This window comes from Alligator mississippiensis, chromosome 4 (genome assembly GCF_030867095.1).
Source record: "Alligator mississippiensis isolate rAllMis1 chromosome 4, rAllMis1, whole genome shotgun sequence".
Taxonomy (NCBI): Eukaryota; Metazoa; Chordata; order Crocodylia; family Alligatoridae; genus Alligator; species Alligator mississippiensis.
The window spans coordinates 237,916,177-237,938,922 of record NC_081827.1 but is presented as its reverse complement, the minus strand read 5'-3'; the positions used below and the strand labels follow the sequence as shown (position 1 = coordinate 237,938,922).

General features: G+C 41.7%; 1 protein-coding gene across 1 annotated transcript in view; it reads right to left on the bottom strand.

Annotated features, from left to right (window-relative positions):
• Nucleotides 1-22,746, bottom strand: part of ZRANB3 (zinc finger RANBP2-type containing 3) — an 86,834-nt gene that overhangs the window by 48,377 nt on the left and 15,711 nt on the right. The window contains exons 3-6 of the mRNA XM_014599616.3: nucleotides 9,170-9,188; nucleotides 7,696-7,874; nucleotides 5,494-5,725; nucleotides 2,418-2,503 (exon numbers count right to left, since the gene is read on the bottom strand). Of these exons, the coding sequence (XP_014455102.2) occupies nucleotides 2,418-2,503; nucleotides 5,494-5,725; nucleotides 7,696-7,874; nucleotides 9,170-9,188 (516 nt within the window). The remainder of the gene's footprint in view (nucleotides 1-2,417; nucleotides 2,504-5,493; nucleotides 5,726-7,695; nucleotides 7,875-9,169; nucleotides 9,189-22,746) is intronic.

Below are 22,746 nucleotides of genomic sequence, written 5' to 3'. Positions count from 1 at the left end.
CTTTTCATCGTAGGACATTTTAGATTCAGCCCAATGATTTTTATAAGTTATTTATTAAAAGCTTGCTAAACCTTCACTTGGTTTGATTTTAGTACATTTATGGCATTCCAAAAATAAAATAATCATCTAGAATTGAGTAGCAAACCACAATGTATATCCCACGCACATTTGTGGTGTGAAAATTACATATTCACAGTCAAAACACCAAGGAAAAAATAGTTTCTCTGTCTGGAAATCTGACTTAAATGCCATGAAACAGCTTTGTCTAATAATACTGACGAAATACATAAGACAGGAGGCCTGTAGGAAAGGAGAACCTTACAATATGAATTTTTATGAATGTTATTCAACTGTAAGCAAATTTAGGTGGCAAAATGGATCCCCTTATGTAACAGAAACTTCTCCTAAATTCAAGTTTCCAAATATGTGTGTGCATGTGTATAAAGTTATAGTTACATTAATTCAGCAGTGATGAAACAAAAAACCCCTAACCAACAATGAAAACAAAAACCCAACACCACCCCAGGCATTCATTTCTTTGCCACTCAGTGGAATGTCATGGTTTTATTAAACATTCAGGACTCGTGGCAGAGGTGATATCTTTTATTAGACTAAGTAGATTTTTGCAAAAAAAAACAAACAACTGCAAGCTTTCAGGCGCAAACACCCTTCAACAGGCATCGGAGAAAAGATTGTAAAAGTTCTCCTGGGTAGAAATGAAAGTTCACATTTCAGAGGAGATTTGAAGGTAGTAAAATCTCCTATTTGGAAAAGTTCATTTTATATGCAGATTAGGCTCAGACTTTTCCTAACAGGAGATTTTACCACCACCTTCAAATCTCCGCTGAAATGTGAACTTTCATTTCTACCCAGGAGAACTTTTACAGTCTTTTCTCCGATGCCTGATGAAGGGTGTTTGTGCCCTAAAGCTTGCAATTAAATAAATTTTTCTGCAACAATCTAGTTGGTCTAATAAAAGATATCACTTCTACCACAAGTCCTGAATGCTTCTTCCTTTAGGCCAATACGACTTAAACCTGGATACCTGACACATGGTTTTATTAATTAATTTTTGCAAAACCAGGTATTTTAACCACAACTTCTTGGTAATTCAAAACTGTAATCCATCCCCTTTTATTTTATATTTACAACACATTTAGAGAAAATTATTCTTACATTACGCTGAGAGCAAGAGCATGAGATCATCTTTAGTAACAAGTTATCTAGGAGGTAGGAAAAAGGAGAAATAATTGGAACTCAGGATATCTGGGTTCAGTTGCCAGCCAAGCTGTGGACATACCCCATGACACTGCACAAGTCTCTTTCATGCTTCTGAAAATGTTATAATTGGCCTAGATTGCACCCAAGTGCTTCATCTTGAAAATGACTATTAGTTCCATATGCCTAAGTGGTATTGTGCCATATCACTGATTGAGAAGTGACTGGATACTGAAGAATGGGATGTATATATTTTCCAGAGACCTGGGAATTAGGAAACCCCAAGTTAAAACCAGACTTAAACTAACTAAAAATATTTGTTTTCTTTACTCCCTAGAGTTGCCTGCAAATTGCCCTGAAGTTGAAAAATGGCAGCTATTACTATTTGAGTTGTTCAAGGGTCAGCAATTAAAAGAGGATCTATTTTTTCCTGTTTCAATGGATTTTTTATGATTTTTCATATATTGGCTAATACAGGGGTGGACAAAATAGTGGATCCAGCCCATGGCAGACTCCATTTCCCAGCAGCCCCTGCCTGCATGGCTCCCGGCCAGTCTCCATGAAGACCCCAGGATCACGGGGCCATGACAGAATGGGGCTCCAAAAGTGGGGCTCTGTCCCAGCCCCAGCTCTGGCCTTGGCCCCATGCTGTCACAGCCCTGTGATCTTGGGGTCTCTATGAAGACCAGCTGGCAGCCATACAGACAGGGGCTGATTGGAAATGGAGTCCACCACGGGTAGGATCCGGCCTGCAGGCCAGATTTTGCTCACCTCTGGGCTAATAGATTGGCCAAACTGACATCACGGAGGGCTTACACTTTTTTTTATGAAACAGCAATAATTACTAAAACTTTCAGAGAGTAAAGTTCCAAGGTCAGTCCAATCCTGCCCTGAACATGAAATGATAGTTTCTAAAAAGAGAAACAGAAGAAACAGGTATAGCAACAAAAGAAGGTGTCCCAAGTCTTTCATCAGGTGCAAAAGAACAAAACAATTTTCTTCCACATTGCATAGACAATGCAACTCTTCTGCAACATCCCCAGCTTAGCTTTCGTGGAAGACTGGGTCATGCAATATGGTATAAAAAATGAACCTATTACATGCAGTATATTACACTCTTTGATTAATTCCCTGTGTGGGAAAAATTGCCCCCAAAACCCAAGACTGACAGAAAAATAAAGGGGCAGGTATCAGAGTACCTGACACGAGCATCGCAATACTTTTTTGCATATTCACTCCATGTTCCAAATCTTCTTGGAAAAAGTGCTTCAATCTGCATGAAAAGCTGTAAACAAAACCACACCAACATACATTATTAAACTAAGTATGCTCATGTCACATAAACAACATTTAAAACAGATTTTTCTCTATACTTTTAGCGTAGGTCTATTTAAAAGTAATCTCTCCTTACCGAAGAACAATTCGTCAGCATTCTGTTCAATAGTGCAACAATATGTCAATATAAAACTTGAATCATAAAAACATGCCTGAAAATGGTGCTTATAGATGGTATACCAAAGCAACATGAAAAACCTAGCTGAGGACTTCACAGAGAAAAGTTAAAGAGAGTAATACAAAGTACACATTATTTTTGTACGGGTCCCAAGTCCAAGGCACGGGGCTTAGCAAAGACTTAGAGAGAGAAGAACAAGATGGAAAAAACTGTGCATCCTGACAATAAAACTCATTGAGTCATTGCAACTCATGTACCTATAAGCTTTTGCAGAGCTTCTGATTAGATGCGTTTTGCATCTTTATTTTGCACAAAGATTTTCTTGGTTCAAAGTTTTGGTTTGAACCAAAGGAGACAGTGTTCAGATCAGAACCAAAGTTTTTGGTTTGAAGTTTTGGTTCAAAGCAAATGATTTTAGTTTAGATTTGTAATTTCATTCACACCACCTCAGAGAGTAGGAACAACCTTCAATAGCTAACCTAGAATGTCAAAGGCTGCTGTTTTATACACATTTTCTGGGCCAGAAAGAGAAATCTGTCTTCAATGATTTCCTAGAAATGGCTAGTTATTTGCATTTTTATAGTGCATTTCAAATAATTGCATTTTAAGAAATGTTGCATTTGAAGCTTGTTAGTGGTGATGGTCTCAAGCTGCAGCTGTTGAACAACAGAAGAGTCTCCCGCTATTGGCTCCCATAACAGGTGTGCATCTACAAAAGCAGCAGCTTGCCCTTCTGCCCTTTTAAACATTTTAAGCTAATATCCCCTATCCACTAAGTTTGTTTTCTCTAGGTGTGAACAGTTGCCTTTTCAAACTATTTTAACACTTGAATCTTGTTTCAGAGACGTGTATGGGGGCAATTAACATACAATAAACCACATTTTAAAACAAGGATAGTCTCAGAAAAAAGGCTGTGTCCCCCTGATCAGTTCCAAACATGGAAGTGCCTACAACCTGTATCCCTTGTTCCCAATATACATTTATACAAATTAATGCTGAAATATGGTTACATGTTACTGCACCCAAATAAAATGCAAAACAATACTTATTCAGCAAGATGTTTCCTACAAAGACTGATTTACCTTCCTAATATGTTATATTGAGGGTGGACAGCATATGGCACATGGAGCCAGAAGGCTTTGTCTGTGCCTGTGCTGGGCCTGGGCAGCTAGAAGCTGCACCTGCATTGCTGCTGCTTCTCCCCACTACCTTCTCTGCCTCTTGGCTCCCCAGCTGCAGCGCAGGCACAACTTGCGGCCAGCGGGGAACAGACTTGGGCACGGACAACTTCTAGTTGTGCCCATGCTGCAACCAGGTGCTGGCAACCCCCCACCAGCATCATGAGTTCAGCACTGTAAATACTGACTTTCTTTGAAGAATGGTCTCTCACGTACTTAAAACAGTAAAACCAGAAATGTTTTATAAAAACACCAATTAAAATCAAGATAAAACTCAAGCATTAAATATTCGAGTCTCCATGTTTCAAAATACAGTTAACGCATAAAATAAGATAATGTCCTAAAACACATGTATATGCTTGCATTTATTATAAAGTAATACTGCATTTATGACTGGAATCATCCTTTAAAAAAGAATATGTATACAATTTTTATTAGGGCTGTCAATTAATTGATGTTAACATGTGTGGTTAACACAAAGACCAATTAACACATTAATTTTTTTAACATGTTAACCATGCATGTGGCTTTGGAGCCTGCACCTGGGCTGCCCTGCCCCACTGCCATCACCACCACCTCCAGGCTGCCTCACGGGGCAGTGGTGGCAGTGCAGGGGAGTCATAGGGCAGCCTAGGCATGGGTTATGGGTAACTGCATTATAGTTGTATAACAGAAGGTACTATCATTTTTACTTGACACTTTTACAAAATAGTAATGAATTTTGAAAATACTTTAAGAGTCCTGAAATCTCTCAGATCAGGAAGCAAAAGGTGTCACAAGCATGAGTGTAGGATGCGGAGCCGCTGTCCCTGCGGCTCCCTGGGACCTAGGGGCCTGGAAGTGGCTCATGCCAGAGCTCCCAGGCAGTTCTAACCTGCCCTGAGCCCAAGTTGGGGGGCCTGAGGGTGCCAGGCAGCCCTGCCACAGTGGCTCTGGGTGGGTCCTGGTGGAACATGGGCTCCAGGTGGCTGCAGCAGGAAGGCAGGGGGGAAACACCTACCCACCCACAACCCCCATCCAGGGCCCTGAGCAGCTGGGCTGGCAGTGTCAGGGGTTTGGGAAAGGCAGTGCTGAGCCATGGAGGGACTGCCTGGCATCCTTGGGCCTGGGGCAGGTCAGGAATGCCTGGAACCCATTGAGCAAGTAAGTGAGGAAAGTTAGGACCTGGGCCGGGGCCAGCACCAGAGCACCTACCCCCAGCCTGGGCTGCCCGCAGCCCCCACTACTGGAGCGAGAGTGGGGTAATCCCACTGCCACTGGGGCTGTGATCAGGCAGGGGGGATGCACCAAATCCGGGGCAGCTCTGGAAAGACTCTGCTTTGACTGGGCATCCTGCCAGGGTGCGCGGAGGTTCCCCCTCCCTGGGCTGCAGACCCCACTGTGGGCAACACCCCTCCCTCAGCGTCAAACCTCACATACACACCCATAGCCCCCCCCTCTCACAAATCCCGCCCCCCGTACACCACACCCACCCCGTAACCATACAAAGTACCTGCATAATTTTGCATGATTTTGAGTTTTTCTGTGCATAATTTTGAGTTTTTAGCTGTGAGGTTAAAATCATGAGTAATTGTGACTAATTTTTTTAATCGTGCAACTAATCATGATAAAATGTTTTAATCGTTTGACAGCCCATTTTTATACCTCTTCAGGTCTTCCTAGAGCAGGTGTTCCAGTGAGGAGAATGGCTCGTACAGCTTTTTGGACAATTGGCAACAAAATCTTGCTACGGGTTGCATTTCTAGATTTCATATAGTGAGACTCATCAACTATTACCACCTTGAAGTTTTGTTTGTACAAAGCATCTGTTAATGTCTGTGCATTTGTAGTTAGCAAGCCATAACCCAAAACAATCACTTTGCTGGTCGATATTCTCCTGGAAGAGAGAATCCAGATGTGTGCTTACTAATTTATAACAACAAGACTAATCAGAAAGAAACAAAATTCACCTTGTGAATAAGTTCTATAGATACACCTCTTCAATGTGCATATGGCTTAATGCAACTAAATGTATACAATCAACTATCACAACTATTGATATTACAGAATTTTGATGTTTAACCCAAATTATGCTAGCACCTGAAACATTTACAAACCATACATTTAGTAAGCATTTGTAGAACCATTGCAAATGCACCTACAAGCAAGTTCTGAAGATTTTTTTGGTGGCATTGTGTCAATTTGTATTCCTTCCCCACCTCAAATATTTCTTCAAACAAGAAACCTATGAACTTATATCTTTATGAGTCCCAAATCCCATATGTTTGTTTGTATTCTTTAAGAGTGCAATACCATGCATATCAAGCACTCACTAATATTCTAACGTGGTGGTTTTGCACATAGGGAAACTGCTGGTTAGATGTACCATTCTTGCCATGACTGTCCAACTGAACAGGACTATGTGGCCAAAGGAAAAAAAAATAGAAATATGCATGGCTTTGTAGCTCTTCAAGAGTGCAGACAAAGGCATCAGTTACCAAGGCATGGAATCATAAGGGTATAAGCTGTTACAATGTAATTTATAGCCGCCTTGTTCTATAGTGATACACATGTAGCAAAACATAACTTTAACCCTGTTTCATTGAGGGCTCTATTTACAGTAATTCACCTCAGTTGTTTCACTACAGGAGCATGCTTGTTGTACAAACAAAAGTGAGTTTCACACCACTATACTAAAAATCTTCCCTGGCTATGCCAAAGATGACTATGACTGAAGCACCAGTACATGCTGAGGTTAACTTTGTATATGCAGTCCCTAGGTCAGCAATTCTCACCCAGGGTGCCAGGAAATCTTTTTAAGAGTGCCATGGGGTGTCATGAAATATTAGCACTGTTAGGTGTGTAAACACCTACATGTGATTTAAAAAAAAAAACCAAAAAACTTCAAGTAAGAATCCAATATAAAAAAAAATTCTTGCCCATTTTTGATCTTTCTGAGCTGTTTGCAATAAAAGAATTGCTTTATTATTTTTCTGCATTAAAAAATGAATGAAAGCTAAGAGCTAGCATTTTCAGAGGGGTGGCCTAAGTCTAACACCATTAAGAACTACTGCTATAGGTAGTTATAACCTGGCCTGATGCTAAGAGAGCTCTGACTTACATGCGGTATGTGACAGGCAAGCTGAAGGCTTGGAATGAGAACATTAATTCAACAAACCTTTAAATACCTTCAAATCAGAGATACTGAAATTGAAAAAAATTGAAACCAAGAACAAGTATTTTTTGTTAAGAGTTCAAGACAGACAGGGAACAGATATAGTTGAACATGTTGTCTTCAACCTGTTATGCAAAGGAAGATTTGACATAAACCTTCCTGTTCCTTGTTAGCTACTATGCAAAAAATGTAGAAGTAATCTTTATGAAGCAAATATATTTATAGCTATATAAACAATTTCCTTACTTATATTGCATCTTCCAGAAGAGGATCTCACGTTACATTTTTTACATTAAATATAAAACTAAAGGGCAAGATTCTCCAGGGCAACTAATGGTTTTATGCACCTAACTTCAAGCACTAAAGAAACTGATTTTCAGGGGGCACATATTTATCACTTCCCAAAAATCAGAACCCTCAACTTCAAATCTCTCCTCTGAAAGAAAGAAGTATTAACATCCCTTTTACTTTTTCTCATTTAATGGAAAAACTAAAGCATAGGAAATTAAATGTCTTCCCTGAGGCCACATTAGAAACCTGACATGGAACCCAGACTGCTTGACTCACAGCTATACACATCTTTTGCTTTTTCTGGGTATCAAGCCACATAATATTTTGTATAATTTTTTAAGAGTTCACTGAACAAATCAAAAGTAGAGCCTTGCTATGGAAGAGTAAGAAGCTGTACTCACCCAATGTCAGTTTTGTTCTGAATAATATTAAGATCGTCTGGACAGAGTTCAGGAATCCATTTCTCCATCTCTTCAATCCAAGGGTACCGTAGAGATGAAGGGACTACTATTAAAAGAGGCCATTCCTTGTTATAGTAGTAAGAAATGGCAATTGCTTGAATTGTCTTCCCCAACCCCATCTACGAAAAAACACATGGAAAGAAGCTATAATTTCGCAGAACCACAGAACCATAGAGAATTGCATTCACAACTTAAAATGTATCTCGTGGACCTTGACTTCTAAATGGTTTGGGACTTCCTTAAGCAAGAAATGGTCTTTCTTTGACACACTGCTGTGTTTGGAATAAGTAACATTTTCTGGGTTAGCACTTGCTGTATAAATGAGGAGTGTTTGAGAGATCCACCATAGACAATATACCTGCCTCATCCATTCGTCACTGCCTACATTTGTTAACTTTCTGGGCTACGGAGTGCATCTTCCCTAATTCTCCTCTCTGGCTTTTTGAACTAGTAGTGATAGGTCCTCTGTTTACTGGGGTATTTGCATTTGTCCATGGCCTGCTAGGTTAAGCTTACCAAGCTCATTAGCATCTCTGCATTTCTTGTTCTTCCCTCCATTTCATATAAACTGAATCAACTTGTGCTTACTTGGACAAAGGTTGTTTTCAACAACCAGCTCTATTATGTTATCACTGCTTACCCAAAACCAAGTTTAAAATGGCATCACCTTGGTTCACTGACTATTATTTAATGAAGATCCATCAGCTATCACATCCAGGAATAACTGGCTCCTCTCATCATCAGAAACATTTGTTCTCCAATCTATATCTGGGCAATCAGTCACTTGTAACAACACAATATAAAAAAAATCTCTATCCAACTTAAAATATGAGAGCCCATGCAGACCTATTAGAATCTCTTCCCTAAACTGCTTTTAAAAGTATAAGCTTTATTGTTAGTTGTATAGTGCACTTCACATTGCCACAAACAGATTTTAATTTTAAGAAGTATTACTCTCCCATTTCCCTGAAAAATTAAACAAGTTTTAATCAGAAAATGATGTATTATTTTTATGTTTTCATGCACTTGCTCTGCTGCACTTAATATTCACATTTAGAACAGTTATCCGTTTAAAAATGTCACTTGATTTTAAAAGATAATTTACTCCTGTTTTAAAAATAGCCAACTAGAAAAATATACAATTGCTAAATGCACTGAAAAAGTTAAAGCACAAGATATTTAACCTGCATTCGATACAATTATTAAAACCTCATCTTAAAAACAAAAGAGATTACTCAGCCTGGTTTAAGGTTGATTTGAATAATCTCAATTTTAAATTTCCATGCTTACAGACCTTCTGTGTATCTGAGGAGCACCGTAATAAGTGTTTCTCTTAGCCCCAATCTACCCCTCCAATAAGCAACATACTAAATGCTAACAACAAAAACAATACAAGAGATGAAACATCACTTACCTCATCAGCAATCATACACCTAAATGTGAAAAACAAGAGATATAACTTTTTTTTTTTTTTTTTTTTTTACAAACTGTTTATTAATAGCTCTACTTTTACAAACACATTTTGTAACAGCTTAATAGATGAACAACAATAACTAGCCTTATTCTTACCTATATTATTATGGAAACGTATCAGAAAATGAAGGGTTGATAAAATGATAATAAAAATTACCAGCTGTAAATATTTTAGAGCTGTTTCCTCTAAAGTATTTATCAAATTCATCTGCATTGTTTAAGAGTTTAAAACCGTATATTAAATCAGGTACAATATAGTGTCAGATTAAATACTGTGTAAAACTACAATTTAAATAGGATTGCGCAGATTTTCATAGGAACATCTTCTATTTTAATGTCTGTGATACAGAATTAAGCAGTGTTTTGCATCTCTGATGAGAGATTATTTATCATACTGTCCAAATAATCACAGTACACCAGTTCACGCTATCTTATTTGTTCTCAGACTAAAGTGGAAGGAAGAGTTAGTTGACTTCCATTTTCAGTACACATATCTTAATTCAAACTCATGCACTGGAAACTTGGATATTTCAAACTCACAATTCACCTATGTAGAATCACCTGTGCAAGACCAGTAACAGTTCCACTCCTGAAATATTTGTTTAAAAGATCTATATTCTGTCACAGTCCCATGCTGTACAGGTTAGTACATATCAAAGACAGAGCCTATAATCTAATGAAAAATCATGATTGATATACCATTTTATATTGCTCTTAAACTTAGATATGGATCAGGAAACTTCACTGACTCCAACCATCTGACTGAGACAAATGCTTATTTGGGCAATTGGATGTTTTGCTCAATATTAAGATATATGATGATAACATAAGGAGACAATGCCAGATTTGGCTTGAAAAGTCCACTTACTCACATGCCAAGCACAAAAGCCTAACACACCTAAATTCTACAGAGATAAAGCCCGCTCAAAAAGAAAAAAAAGTAATATTTGCAGAGGTAGCTTTCCAGCTGCAAACAAATGCAGTTGCATCTTTCCAAACCTGCAGAGCAACAGCACCAAGTATCTCTCTCAGTACACAGATTTTCTAATCAACAGCAGAAATTAACAAAAGCATCCAACTTCATAGCCACTATTTGAACACTGCTTGACAATAAGTACGTACACACACACACACACACATATCTGTTGCAAAAAAAAATAAAGCAGCAGGGACCAATGCATCTTAACTTTTCTTAGCCTTTCTCACAACCATCAACAGGAGGGGAAGATTAGTGTGGATTATTCCCTCCCTCATATGGGTACAGCAAGAATCAGACAAGCCATGAGGGGTAGAAACCCAGCTCTCTTTCTCCTACAAGAGCACTGTGAGGTATGAAACTTCAGTTATCTAATAACCCATCGCAGTGAACAGCCTCAAGCACAAATTGCGGCCATGGACAGACATCCTCAAAATGCCCCAAATCCCAGAGTGTTTCAAACTTGGCACATTTCAGTATCATGGAGATGTGTGAGCCACAACTTTAGATCCTTCAAAATGCTAAAGATGACATACAGCAGTAGCATTCTTCTGCCAACAGGGCTGAAGAGTACAAATCTGTACGACTCCCAGGTCCCTACCACAGGTTACACTTAAGACATGATTAACCATTTAACCATGTCTAAATTGTGATCTGGCCACAGATTCAATCAATCAATGGCACGATAAAATGGGGAATAAGCCACCAAGTTATTCCACAAAAAAAAAAGTGTAAGAAGTCTGTGGCTGGTTCCTACCACGCCATTAAATGAACATGTGGCCAGATGTGCCCCTGTGGCTGGGAGACCCAACAGCTGAGCCCTATGTACCCCTGGAGCTGGGAGTCCTGTCAGCCGAGGGAGCTTCCAGCTGCAGGAGCTTACTCCTTGCTGATGCAGGGTGAGCCTGGGATAGTGATCCCAAGCTTCCTCTGCACTGGGAATAAGGCATGATAGGATTTTATGTGCAACCTCACAATCAGTCTTCCTGCCATGTATGTATGGCGTGGCAGGAAGCATGACTTTGTGGACCACGCATTAGATACTATTGTGCCCTTACCTGCATGTCTGGAGGGACCCTTGGCCTCCAGCAGCTCTGGAGGACAGCCAGGTGCAGCAAGGGGGTGGTGGGGAAGGAGAAAAGAAGACTGTGGGAGGCCAGAAGATGACTGAAAAGTGCAGATATTTTAGGAAGCACTTTAAATTGAAGCACTTCAAAATATGTTCCTCTTTTTACCAAGGCCCATTTTGAAGTACTGCTTTAGCTGCAACTACACTTGCTTTTTGGAGTGAAACCCCAGAACTCTTGTAACTTCATAGTATTTACCAGGATTGACAAATGCTGTATTTTCTCACATACTACATGCCCCCAAATAAGACAGGCAGCTTGTTTTTGGAATGCAGAATACCAAAAAGATTTTTGCACTGCAAAATTACTGCCAGCTTCTCTCACAGCCACCAAGCTGAGTGGCTGTGAAAGGGCTAACACCGGACTCCTCCTCTTCTGCTTGCTTGCTAATAGAGGAGCTGGAAGCCATTTTGCAACACAGTATCTTCATGCCTCTAGCTTCTCTGATTAAGACATACTCTCCAGTTTTGGAGAGCTGACCTTTGGGTGGAAACCGCATATGGTATGTAAGCAAATACAGTAGCTGCACTTTAACCTTACTGGTGAGACAACTCACATTTGGGCTTTTGCTATCTAAACTGGCAATTAGTTTTTTTTCTCTAGCCAGTATGTGATTTGCAGCAAGTTCGAGCATAATATAACTTGTAAGGTTTCAAGAAAAAACAAAAGCATATACAACTTAAAATTTGGAAGAATCAACCAGAAACTAAGGTTAGGGCTGCAGTCTCCCCACCATCCACTGCCTTCCATATCCAAGCCTCCTTTCCTGCTCTTATTCACGTAGTCTCTCCACTCTTACCTGCTTCCCATCTCTCCCCCAAAGATGCATCTATATTTATATTAATTGCTTGCTCTATTATTAGCAAGCAACCAACTCAGAATGCTAGCATACAAATAAATACAGAGAAAATCTGAATGGGAATAAATATATGTTCAAAGTTAACCAAAGATGTAAGTGCTGAAGTGTCAGGAATCATGATAAGGAGAACTGTAGATAATTCTTGAACTCTTTCATAGACAGGTGCTAAAAGCTATCGTTGATAGTTTACAGATTATTCTCTACCTAGAGTTCGAGTGTTTAATTGTGTATCCATCTATACATACACAGTCATACATTGAAAAACAATTCTGCATGAGGTCTTTTAGTGAAGTGCCCTAATTCATTTGCATCCTGGACATAATGATTTGGTTGAGATGTACTGCAACTATGATCTGCTTCTCTGGACTATTAATTTCTATGGAAATCCAGAATAAATATGACCCAGATAAAAGATGGAGATTTCAGAAAAGGGTATTTAATTTCCAACAGTATGGTTTACAGTGTATCTTGATGCAAACATTTTGGTTTTACAATCACATTTTCCTATCGTTAAATACTACTCCGCTTTTTGTGCGAGTCCACAGTCCCCATTTTTTGCATCTCTCCATGTGATGTGCAGTTTGATTTTTTCTTCCTGTGCGTTGTTACCTAGATTACAGGAGTTTAGTAGGTTAGCTACTAATAAAAGAGGAAAGAGACAGATCTACAGTGTGACCTTTTACTATTTAGACCCTAGAAAACAAGAACAAACACTTATCCCAGTGTCAGTCCAGGTATCCAACACAGTGCAGGAGAGATTCTTACCTATACTGCCTCTAGCACAGGGAAGATGGTGGCATCTAGACAGGTAGTAGATCTTCCCATATTTGCTGAGTTCCCAAATTTTCTCTCCAGACTGTATCATATATTTATACCTGGCTTATTCTAAAAAAAAACATTTTTAATTGGCTGATTTAGATTTCCTTGTTGTATTGAGACTTCAGGAACCAGATTGAGCCAGTTTTTCTACGGACTGGAAAAGTGTCAATTAAATAGTATTTATGTCCTTGTGAAAATTATAATTTTGGAAGAAGGGACTGCTTATCTCCTTTCTTCATCATCTTGGAATTCTGCTTCCCACTGTCATGTTTTCTTTTCAGCTTGGTTTATGGTCTTCACAGACAAATTGTCAAAACAAAGCACCCTTGTCTAAGAAACTTAACACAAATGTATTTATTATTGCAGAACTACATCTAATACCTGTGGTTATATCAATCACTACTATTAACATTTTAAAGACAAAGCCATGACACGGTATATCTGAATTTTCTATCTTATGGGCTTTTTGTATAATGTTTCTTTTCAGGTCTTTTGCTCTGTTTAATCTCACTACGAGTTTAGCTGGACATGTAGGGCTCCTATACATGTGCAGGGAGGCTGCTTCAACGCACTTACAGTGCGTCAGAGCAGACTTGATTAATCGAGTCTGCTGGCATGTGGTAAATACCGTGCTCCAGCAGACTCCAGTGTCACATGTATCAGTGTCCCCATACTAAAAAATGGTGGCAGGGGTGCTTTAACTAAAGCTTGTTTGACATATGCTGTTTTATATTTGCATATAAGGAAACAAGGGGCTTTCTCCCCATGGTGACTGGGGGAGAAAACCTCGTCTTTTATTCACGAAAATACAGTAAAAGATTTCATTTCAGTTCACTGTCTCCTACACTAATGCAAGCAGACAAGCTGCCAGCATGAACATAAAAAATTACATACTATCAAAGCAGAAGCAGCAGACCTTCAAATACATCTGAAGGTACAAATCTGTATTTTCTTCATATATTTTGACGGCAAGAAGACAGACTTCTTGTTCTTTGAAGTTCAATTAGTCATTTCCTCTCAACTGGTAGTTACTCAATTTGAGCTTCATCATTCATATCCCATCTGTTCATATGACACCTTAATAATCATTATATCCAAGAATGCAAAACTGATATAACAAACAGTTTCATATCCTGTTATAAGCTCAGCCCACATGGCCGAAAGTTTCAGAAAATCATGATAATATTAGGTATCTTTGCCACACACACTCTTCGGTGATTTTTTACTTTCGTGAAGATCCCAGTGGTAGGATTAGAACCTTTATAATGGTTCTAATCCAAGAAGCCTGCTACTCCAGTACCGATACCTAGACTCTTACTTCGATGTACCAGATGTGCAGATTTAGCTTTCTTTACTTCTGTGAATATCATCGTAATGGATGGATGGACCATATTTCCAGGGACAGAGTAAATCATGCTATATTTATACAATTTGGTACACCAAAGTTTTTTTGATTTAAAAAAAAATGTACAAGGGAAATGGAAGGACAGAAATTTATAATTAACATAATAAAGAACTAATTGCACTGGAAACTGAAATTTGTAAACTTATTAAAATATTAATCTATTAATATTAGCTTGAGAAATAAGCATGCAATACTAATAGAGTAACAGTACATTCCTCTTACTAATGCATTATAACATAGCTCAGGGAGGAAAACCAAGAAAAAAGTGGGATTATCATTTTTGCGGGCATTCAACAAGGAATTCTGGCCTGTGTAGGAATAGTTGCAATCCAGTATCAGTAATTTCTGTTCCAAAACTCCGTTTAAGCTTGAGCATTCTTGAACTTGTCTTTTTCTGGAACAATCACATGACCAAGCTGAACTAAACTTTGCTGGAAAATGGCAGGGAAATCAATAATCATGTAAAAAAGCTACAGGACAAAAGGCAAATTTGCAGCTCAGCTGAAAAGCAGCTGCAGAGAGCAACCAAAACAAGAGGTGGGAGGTTAGGAAACATGCCAGGATGACGCAGTTCTGTGGAAGAGAGAGACCTGCAGTGAGTAAGAGATGCTGGCTGGCTGGCCCTCCAAGCATTGAATCCTGGACTGTGCTTAGAAACTATGAACCAGGTGGCAAGGTCAAAGAAAGAACAGTAGGGCTAATCCTGGAAAAGAAGGGAGATAATTTCTGAAGTCTTGCTCATGACAGAAAGAGCTTACTTACATCTAACAGGACAAGCATACCATTCATATTATGAAAAAAGATACCCCAAGTATGTTCTCAAATACTGCCCCTTTCCACATGACACACATACCTTGTTCTTGGAAAGAAGAATGTAGAAATAAAGATTTTTCCAGAGTCAAGGCCAGTTGTGTGACAAAATGTCCAAGAAGTGCTGCAGCCTAAGAGACAGTCTGGGTGAGGCAAGAGGCAGCGTCCTGCTGTGCCAGGACAGCAACAAGGCTAGGCTCCAGACCGGGGCGGGCAATTATTTCGGGTGGATGGCCGCTTACTGAGCTTTGGCAAGCCATCGAGGACTGCATGGCAGGCAGCCAGGGGAAGATAAATATTAGTTTTCTAAATTTTTTAGGGCCCCCTGCGGGCCGGATAGAATGGCCTGGCAGGCCACATTCAGTCTGCAGGCCGCATTTTGCCCACCCCTGCTCCAGACCCTTGTGCAAGGGCAGGAGCAAGACTGCTACTCCTTCATTGTAAACAATGCTTTATATAAATTCCTGTAAATAAGTCTCGTTTCCGCATAAGAAGCCTTATCAAGATCCGAAAGACTGCATGTAGCAGCTCACTTCCCCTGAGCCAGCTCAACTGCTGCTTCAGACACAAACTACAGCGCTCAGTCAACAGATGCTGACATTTGTTTAGCAGCTGTGAGAATGTTAACACTGAACTCTGCCCCTTCTGCTTCCTGGGTCCCAGAGAAATGGCAGCTATTTTGGCAGCCATCAGAGGATAGCATGGGCATGTTTCTATACCAGCAAAAAAAAGTCAGCTCCCCACTTAAGAGACAACCCCAATTCTGGAGGGCTGATATTGAGGGGTGCATGTGGTATGCGAGTAAATATGGTACATAAAATGTATTCCAGTCAAATGAACACTATGAAAATAAAAGTGATTAGAAGATAAAGATTTCCATTGTAGAGGCATCTAACACCTACAGAGGTTGGCACCAGCAATGAAGGCATTACAGAAATATCATAAGAGATTTTCCAATGAATTACCAAAATAGACCTAGACTAATAACTGTGATTTAACTCTTATAAAGTTTTAACCTAGAAATGTAGCTATTGCCTTTACTGTTACCCACATCAAGCACCTGTTTACTTCTAATAAGATACGTCCCTAAAGGGAAAAATAAAAACGAATAAATACAGTGGCATGTACGTTAGCTCAAAGATAAGACCTATACTTTTATGTACATTTTTTAAAGAAAGCACTTAAACTAGTTAAATAGTACAGATTTTTTTTTTTAAATGTGAAAAATAATATAGTTTTCTTTAATGAATACAAGCCTCGTGCAGTCTGCTAGAACATACTGTACAAAGGAAGCTTGCATGTTGCTTCTGCTAGTGTGGGTGTCCTGATATTCTTGGGATTCTCACCTACTCATGTGAGTCAGTTTTATATAACACTACAACATATAATTTGCCTCCTACTCACAAGCCAACACTTTAGCACTAACATCTTACCCATGGGTTATTTAAGGAACGTGAACTTGGTACATTTTTATATAAAACTGCGCAAGCAGCCATTACATTTGTGTGTCAGTAATCACAGCATGCAGTCCTAAAACTAGAACAAAGGGAAATGACTTCCTTGCAAAAATAATTAGTTACTTCCCCAGAAATAGAGCCGCAAATGGTTTAAACTAGATATGGCTTGCTCTTGATTTATAATGGGCATTTTAAAAGTCTATTTAGTACAAATAAGATGTATTAAGACTGACAGCATTGAAAACTTGTCACTTACATAAGAGATATGGTGCAGACAGTGAGTATACTCTTCAGTACTCCCCATCTGGATGGTGAGTCACCACCTTTAACACCTGGTTTTGATTAGAATTTGAAGGTGTGTTACCATGTTAACCAACTAACCTTCTAAAAAGCTAGCCAAGATGGTTTGGTGTAACTTGAGCTAAGCTGGTCAAGCTTTGGTTTAAAAGGCTATCTTAGGAATTTTGAACATGTTAGCTAAATAACCTTAAGATCCTAGTCAAGCAGAGTTCAATGCAGGGGTGGCCAACCCAGGCATCTGTGCCCTACATGGCAGGGCAACCTGTGTATATGGCATGTAGCTGATCAGGGAGAAAGCAGAGAACACAATAGCAGGTAGGACGGGGTGCAGAAAACAGAGCAACAGATTGGGTAGGAGCAAAAAGCAGAGTAGCAGATCAGACAGGGAAAAAGGATAAGAGTGCAGTCAGGGAAGGTACAAGGCTTACCTTGTGGTACACCTACCAAAAAGGTTGGTCCCCACTGGTCTAATGAGAGGACAATTAATCTTTATAATCATTTAATACTTGGCTTCTGAGACTTTAAAGTTCACCAACTCTGGCAGTTTTCTTCTTTTGAAGAGTGCTCAAGTAGGTACGTGACCAACTTTCATTCGTTTCAACTGGTGAATTCAGACAGGTTTGGCTCAACACTTAAACCATGATTTAAGCAACACATGATTTAGCAGGGATCCAAGTTTTCCATTCACCACGAAAAAATGGGGTAAAACCTGGATTTTCTCATTTTAAGGAAAAAAAACCTGGATTTTCTCTTTTAAAAAAGAAAAACGCAGGAAATGATGGGTTTACTCTTGCAGGCAGGCAGAGTTCCAGTTTGCAAAGGACTGGGGGGAGTGGGCAGAGGGCAGTCAGGCAGGGGGCACCATGTGCATGTGCACAACGCACACTCACGTGGCCATCAGGCATCCTGGAAAGCAGCTCCCTGCAGGTAAGTAGTTGTGGGGAGGAGAAGGGAAGAAATGAGGCCCCCATAGGGAGAGAGGGAGTTGGGCAGGGCTGGGGCTGCCTGGCCGGAGTGATGCTTGGGGCCCAGCGCCAAAATGCGTGGCCGCAGGGCCCGGCTGGGGAACAGGACAGAGCTGTGGGCGGCTTGTCCAGAAGGTGGTGGTGGGGGCTGGCTCTCCACTCCCCACTGCTGCGTGCACTCCCAAGGGGAACATGGGGGGCATGTGTCCCCTGGATTGGGCTTCTGTGACCCAGCAGGCAGGACCTGGCATGGCAAGACAGAGCAGGGCTGGGCAGGGAAGCTCAATGCCATCACTGTGAGCCCTGCACTTCCGTAGCAAAATGCCACCTACCAACCTGGCAGCAGTGGGAGGCACAACTCTACGCCACCACCTCCGCTGCTGCCACGTGGGTAGGGGGTGTTTCACCATGGCAGCTCTTGACTCGTGGCAGTGGCACCAAGCTTGGAACTACCTCACTCTGTCTGCCATGCCAGGTCTCACCTGCTGAGCTGCAGAGAACCATGGGGAAGTCAGCAGGGTGAGGAGCCCTGAGCCCGCACCTGTCCCTCTCCCACAGGCTCCACTCCAGCCGTGCTGTCCGTGGGGGACAGGAAGCTAGGCTCCATGCTGCTGCAGCAGATACCACCTCCCACAGGTGGCAGCCGGTATTTGGGCGCTGCTGCAGCAGGCAGGGGGCTGCAGATCCAGGTCCCTGGCCCCATAGCCCTGGCAGCTGGGGGGGGGGGGGGGGGCAGGGGGCTGTGGATGAGGAGTGAGGTGCACAGGCAGGGCCAGGGAGCTGCGAGTGTGGAGGCTGTGGGTGGGTAGTGAGGTATTTTGGGGATTCTAATCAGAGAATTCCCAGGATTTTTTTAAACAGGGGAGTTTGTGATTTTTAAACAGAGAAAAATCAGGATCCCTGTTGATGAGATGCAAAGACCAAACTTCAGCTACTTGTAGCCTGTTCCCTTGCCAAAATGAACCCTGTGCCTGGTATTTCCCCTACCTCATTCTTTTCTTGCTCTGACAATTTTCTCAGACCTTCTCTTCCTTCTGTCTTAGACCTAGTCAACTTTAACGCAACGCCCCCCCCCCCCCCCCCCCCCCAAGACTCCAGAACAGGGGTGGCAACATTTTCAGGCCAAATGCCAAAAAACCCAGCAACCTGCATTTTGACGATGTTGGCATACCAGGGGTGGATGGTGAGGAAACTGTGAGGAACCTGATCCCTGTTGTGGCACCACAACCCCAGCCTCTTCCCTGCCATGCTCCCCGATGTTTGCATGCAGCTGTTGCCAGCAATGAGCGGGACCAGGACTCTGGACCCCACTGCAGCCACTTGCAGGCTTGAGATTGCCTGCTGCTAGTAGCCCAGGCTCTGGGCAGGTCCCTGTCACCTGGCAGGGACCTTGGGCTGCTCGCAGCAGGCTGCCACAAGCCTGCAAGTGGCTGCACTGGGGTCTGGAGCCCCAGCCCCGCTTGTTGCCAGCACTGGCTGCAAGCATACCTCCAGGAGCACAGTGGGGAAGGGGCTGGGGCACAGGGATGGGGAGGTAAAGGGGGCAGCCCCTTCCCCACTGCATGCTGGGCACTGGCCACACGCACAAGGGTAGCACAGATGGGCCAGTGCCCAGCATGCACAGGCCATGACATGGATAAGGGCCATGGCCAAGGTCTGTGCTAACCCACAGCACCAGCGACAGCAGTGGCTTGGCTCCTGGCTCAGGGCTGCGGGAGAACAGGGCTTAGCAGTGCGGTTTGGCCCACCCCACTGGTGCTCAGGTGCAGAAGGAGCACCAGAAGAGCACCTCCTGGGACTGCCTGGGGCAACTGCCCCTGTAGCACCACCCCAACCCACAAACACTTTTCCCTGGCCACATAGCCAGGCTGAGGACTGCCCTGCCCCATCCTCAGCAGATGCAGATGCAGGTGGCAGAGCCTTGAGCTGCCCAGCCAGAGCCCTCCTGTGTGGGGCTGCTGCACTCACATAGCTTGCCCTGCCCTTCACAGCTGGGCTTAGCAGGATAGGGATATGCCCCCCTTACCCTGCCCCCTTGTGAATGCTAGGTTATGTGGATGCACACCCCCGCAGCAGTGGAGCACAGCTTTGGCCCCTTCCCTGTGGTGATTTCCAGGGTGTGCACAGCAATGAGCTAGCTGGGATTCTGGACCCTGATGAAGCCACTTGCAGGCTCATGGCTGCCTGCCACATCTGGCCCAGGCTCTGGGCAGCTGCTGCCTACCATGGAGCCCGGGCTGCTCGCAGCAGGGCTTGCAGCTTCCCTGCCACCTGCTGTGAGCAGTCCAGGCTCCGTGGCCAGTGGCAGCTGCCCAGAGCCCAGGCCAGATGTGGCATGCTGAGCAAAATGGCCTCACAAGCCATGCTGACATGTGTGCCAGAGGTTGCCAACCCCTGGTCTAGAAGAAGATTCTAGTAACACCTTCCCTTCTTTTTGACCTGATTTCAAATGTAGGGATGTTCCCCTCTGATACTTCAAATCTTTAGTCTTCTCCACCCTCGCTTTCTTTCTCATAGCCCATAGCCTACAAACATGCTGGTTTTCCCAACTTTCAAAAATTTCTTCAAGACAAACTGCCTAAATACTAGCCCAGCTCCTTCTAGCCAACTATCTCCAACTTGAAGCAATGCTGCAAATCACTACTGCTTGGACCTTTTCCCCCAATTTTGATCAACTGCCCTCCAAATCTTACAGCCCTCTCAAACACATACCAAGGTCCTCTTGACCTTTTCCTGAACAAGTTTAAGGACTAGTATTTTCAAATTTCTGAACCTGTCTGCCAATTTAAATTCTTCTCTCATACCCTCCTTTGGGATTCCTTTTCCTTTCTTCCTCTGCACTGCCTTGATTTTCCTCTTATCCGTCCAACTTTTCTTCGCCATTCTCTCTTCCACCCTTTATTTTGGGCATTTCCTTTTCTCACTAAATGTTGATGCTGGGTGACATCATCTGTTCAAGGTTTTAACTCTGTGCTGACAACTTAAATCTAATTCTGCTCAGTTCAATCACACATTCTGACATATCATCCTTGATTGTCATGTTGCCAACTTGCATTGTACATACCGAACACAGAACTCATTTTTCCCACTCTTTCTCCCTGTTAAAAATCTACCATCTGTATCATCTACATTTGTGATCCTTATGTCAACTGGCTTTTCTATTATCAAATCATGCCCTACATTTCTAAAACCCAACCCCTCTTCTTTCCTGTTGCTAAAAAGGCACATTTAAGTCCAAATTTTCTCTCACTCTAATGCTATATTTCTTTTCCAACCTCAATTAATCCTATTTTTAAATAAGTTTTTCATTACTACTACATACTTTTTATTCCCTCCTATGACCTCTTCTACATCAAGCTTGAAATCCTTTTCCCAATTACCAACACACTGCACAGTTCTGCTCAGTCTTTTCTCTGATGCCATTATTTTGCTTCACATGCCTTGAAGAGACTAATATTTCCCTGCATACATCTCAATCTGAGCGCAGCAAGCTCTGATCTGCTTTCAAATCCTCTTCAAAACGAGTTTCTTCAGAGTCTAGCATTATACAGAAGAGCTGTCTGTCTAGCCCCATATCCTGTCTCTAACAGTAGCTATAGTGGTACAGAGGAAGAGCATATGAACATGGTATATATATCTAGAGTGACCCATCCCTTGTCATACCCTTCCTGGCATTCACCATCATTGGTTTAGAGATGCCAACAGATACAACCCTGACATTTCTGTTTAATGGGTATTAATGGATCTATCATTCATTAATTTGTTGAGTCCCTTTTTGAACCTGGCTATACTATCTGCTTCTACAACCATATGTGGTAATGAGTTATACAAGTTAACTACCCTAGCACTGTTAGCCCATGTCTGATTTGGTTCTCTAAGTTCACTCTTTTACATGTTCTCTAATGGTTTGTTTTAGGTTTCTTTTCAAAATTAGAAGACATCTGAAAATAGAAACCATAGTACTGTAGATTTAACCAGATATAAAAGTTAGCGGCTCAAAGAACAAGAGGGAAGCTGAGTCATTCCTCCATTACTTATGTATTAATGTACCATACATCTTGGTGATCAGAGGGCTAATTACTCGTATATCCAAAACGAGTATATGCTTTGGGATATCAGACAAAGATTTCCTATCCAGATTACAGGGCCAAAAGTTTATCCTCCCATATATGCCTGTAGGTCACATTTAATGTGAAAATTTGACCACCTGCTTAGATATCAAGGCAGAATTCACCCTTAGTTACTACTTTTCATTGCTTGGCATACACTGCAGCTTGGAGTATCCCTTCAAAACCCTCATCTCTCCAATCAGAGATCTGTTGAGATTCTGTAGATCATGTTAAAGTTTAAAGCTTGAAGAGTCACAATTTAAGAAGTCAAATAATTGATGGCATCAGTACAGATATCTGCAATTTGTCACCGGATGTCTTAGTAAGGTCAAATTAAGAAGAATGAAGCTTTCCATCCATTTATAATCTTTTGACTATTTACTCAGATCCACAAAGGAGTTATGACTCAGTGAGCAAGTTTAGGAAACAACACTGAAAGGTTCTGAAAGGAAAGGTCCCTTTTGCAGGGGACGGAAGCATCCATCTGCCTAACTGAAGAAATCTCATGAGGTTCAATAAGGACAAGTGCAAAGTCCTGCATTTAGGACAGAACAAGCCCATGTACCAATACAGGCTGGGGGCTGACTGGCTGGGCAGCAGTTGTGCACAAAAGGACCCGGGGGTGAAAGTAGACAATAAGCTGAATATGAGCCAACAGTGTGCCCTTGCTGCAAAGAGGACTAATGGCACA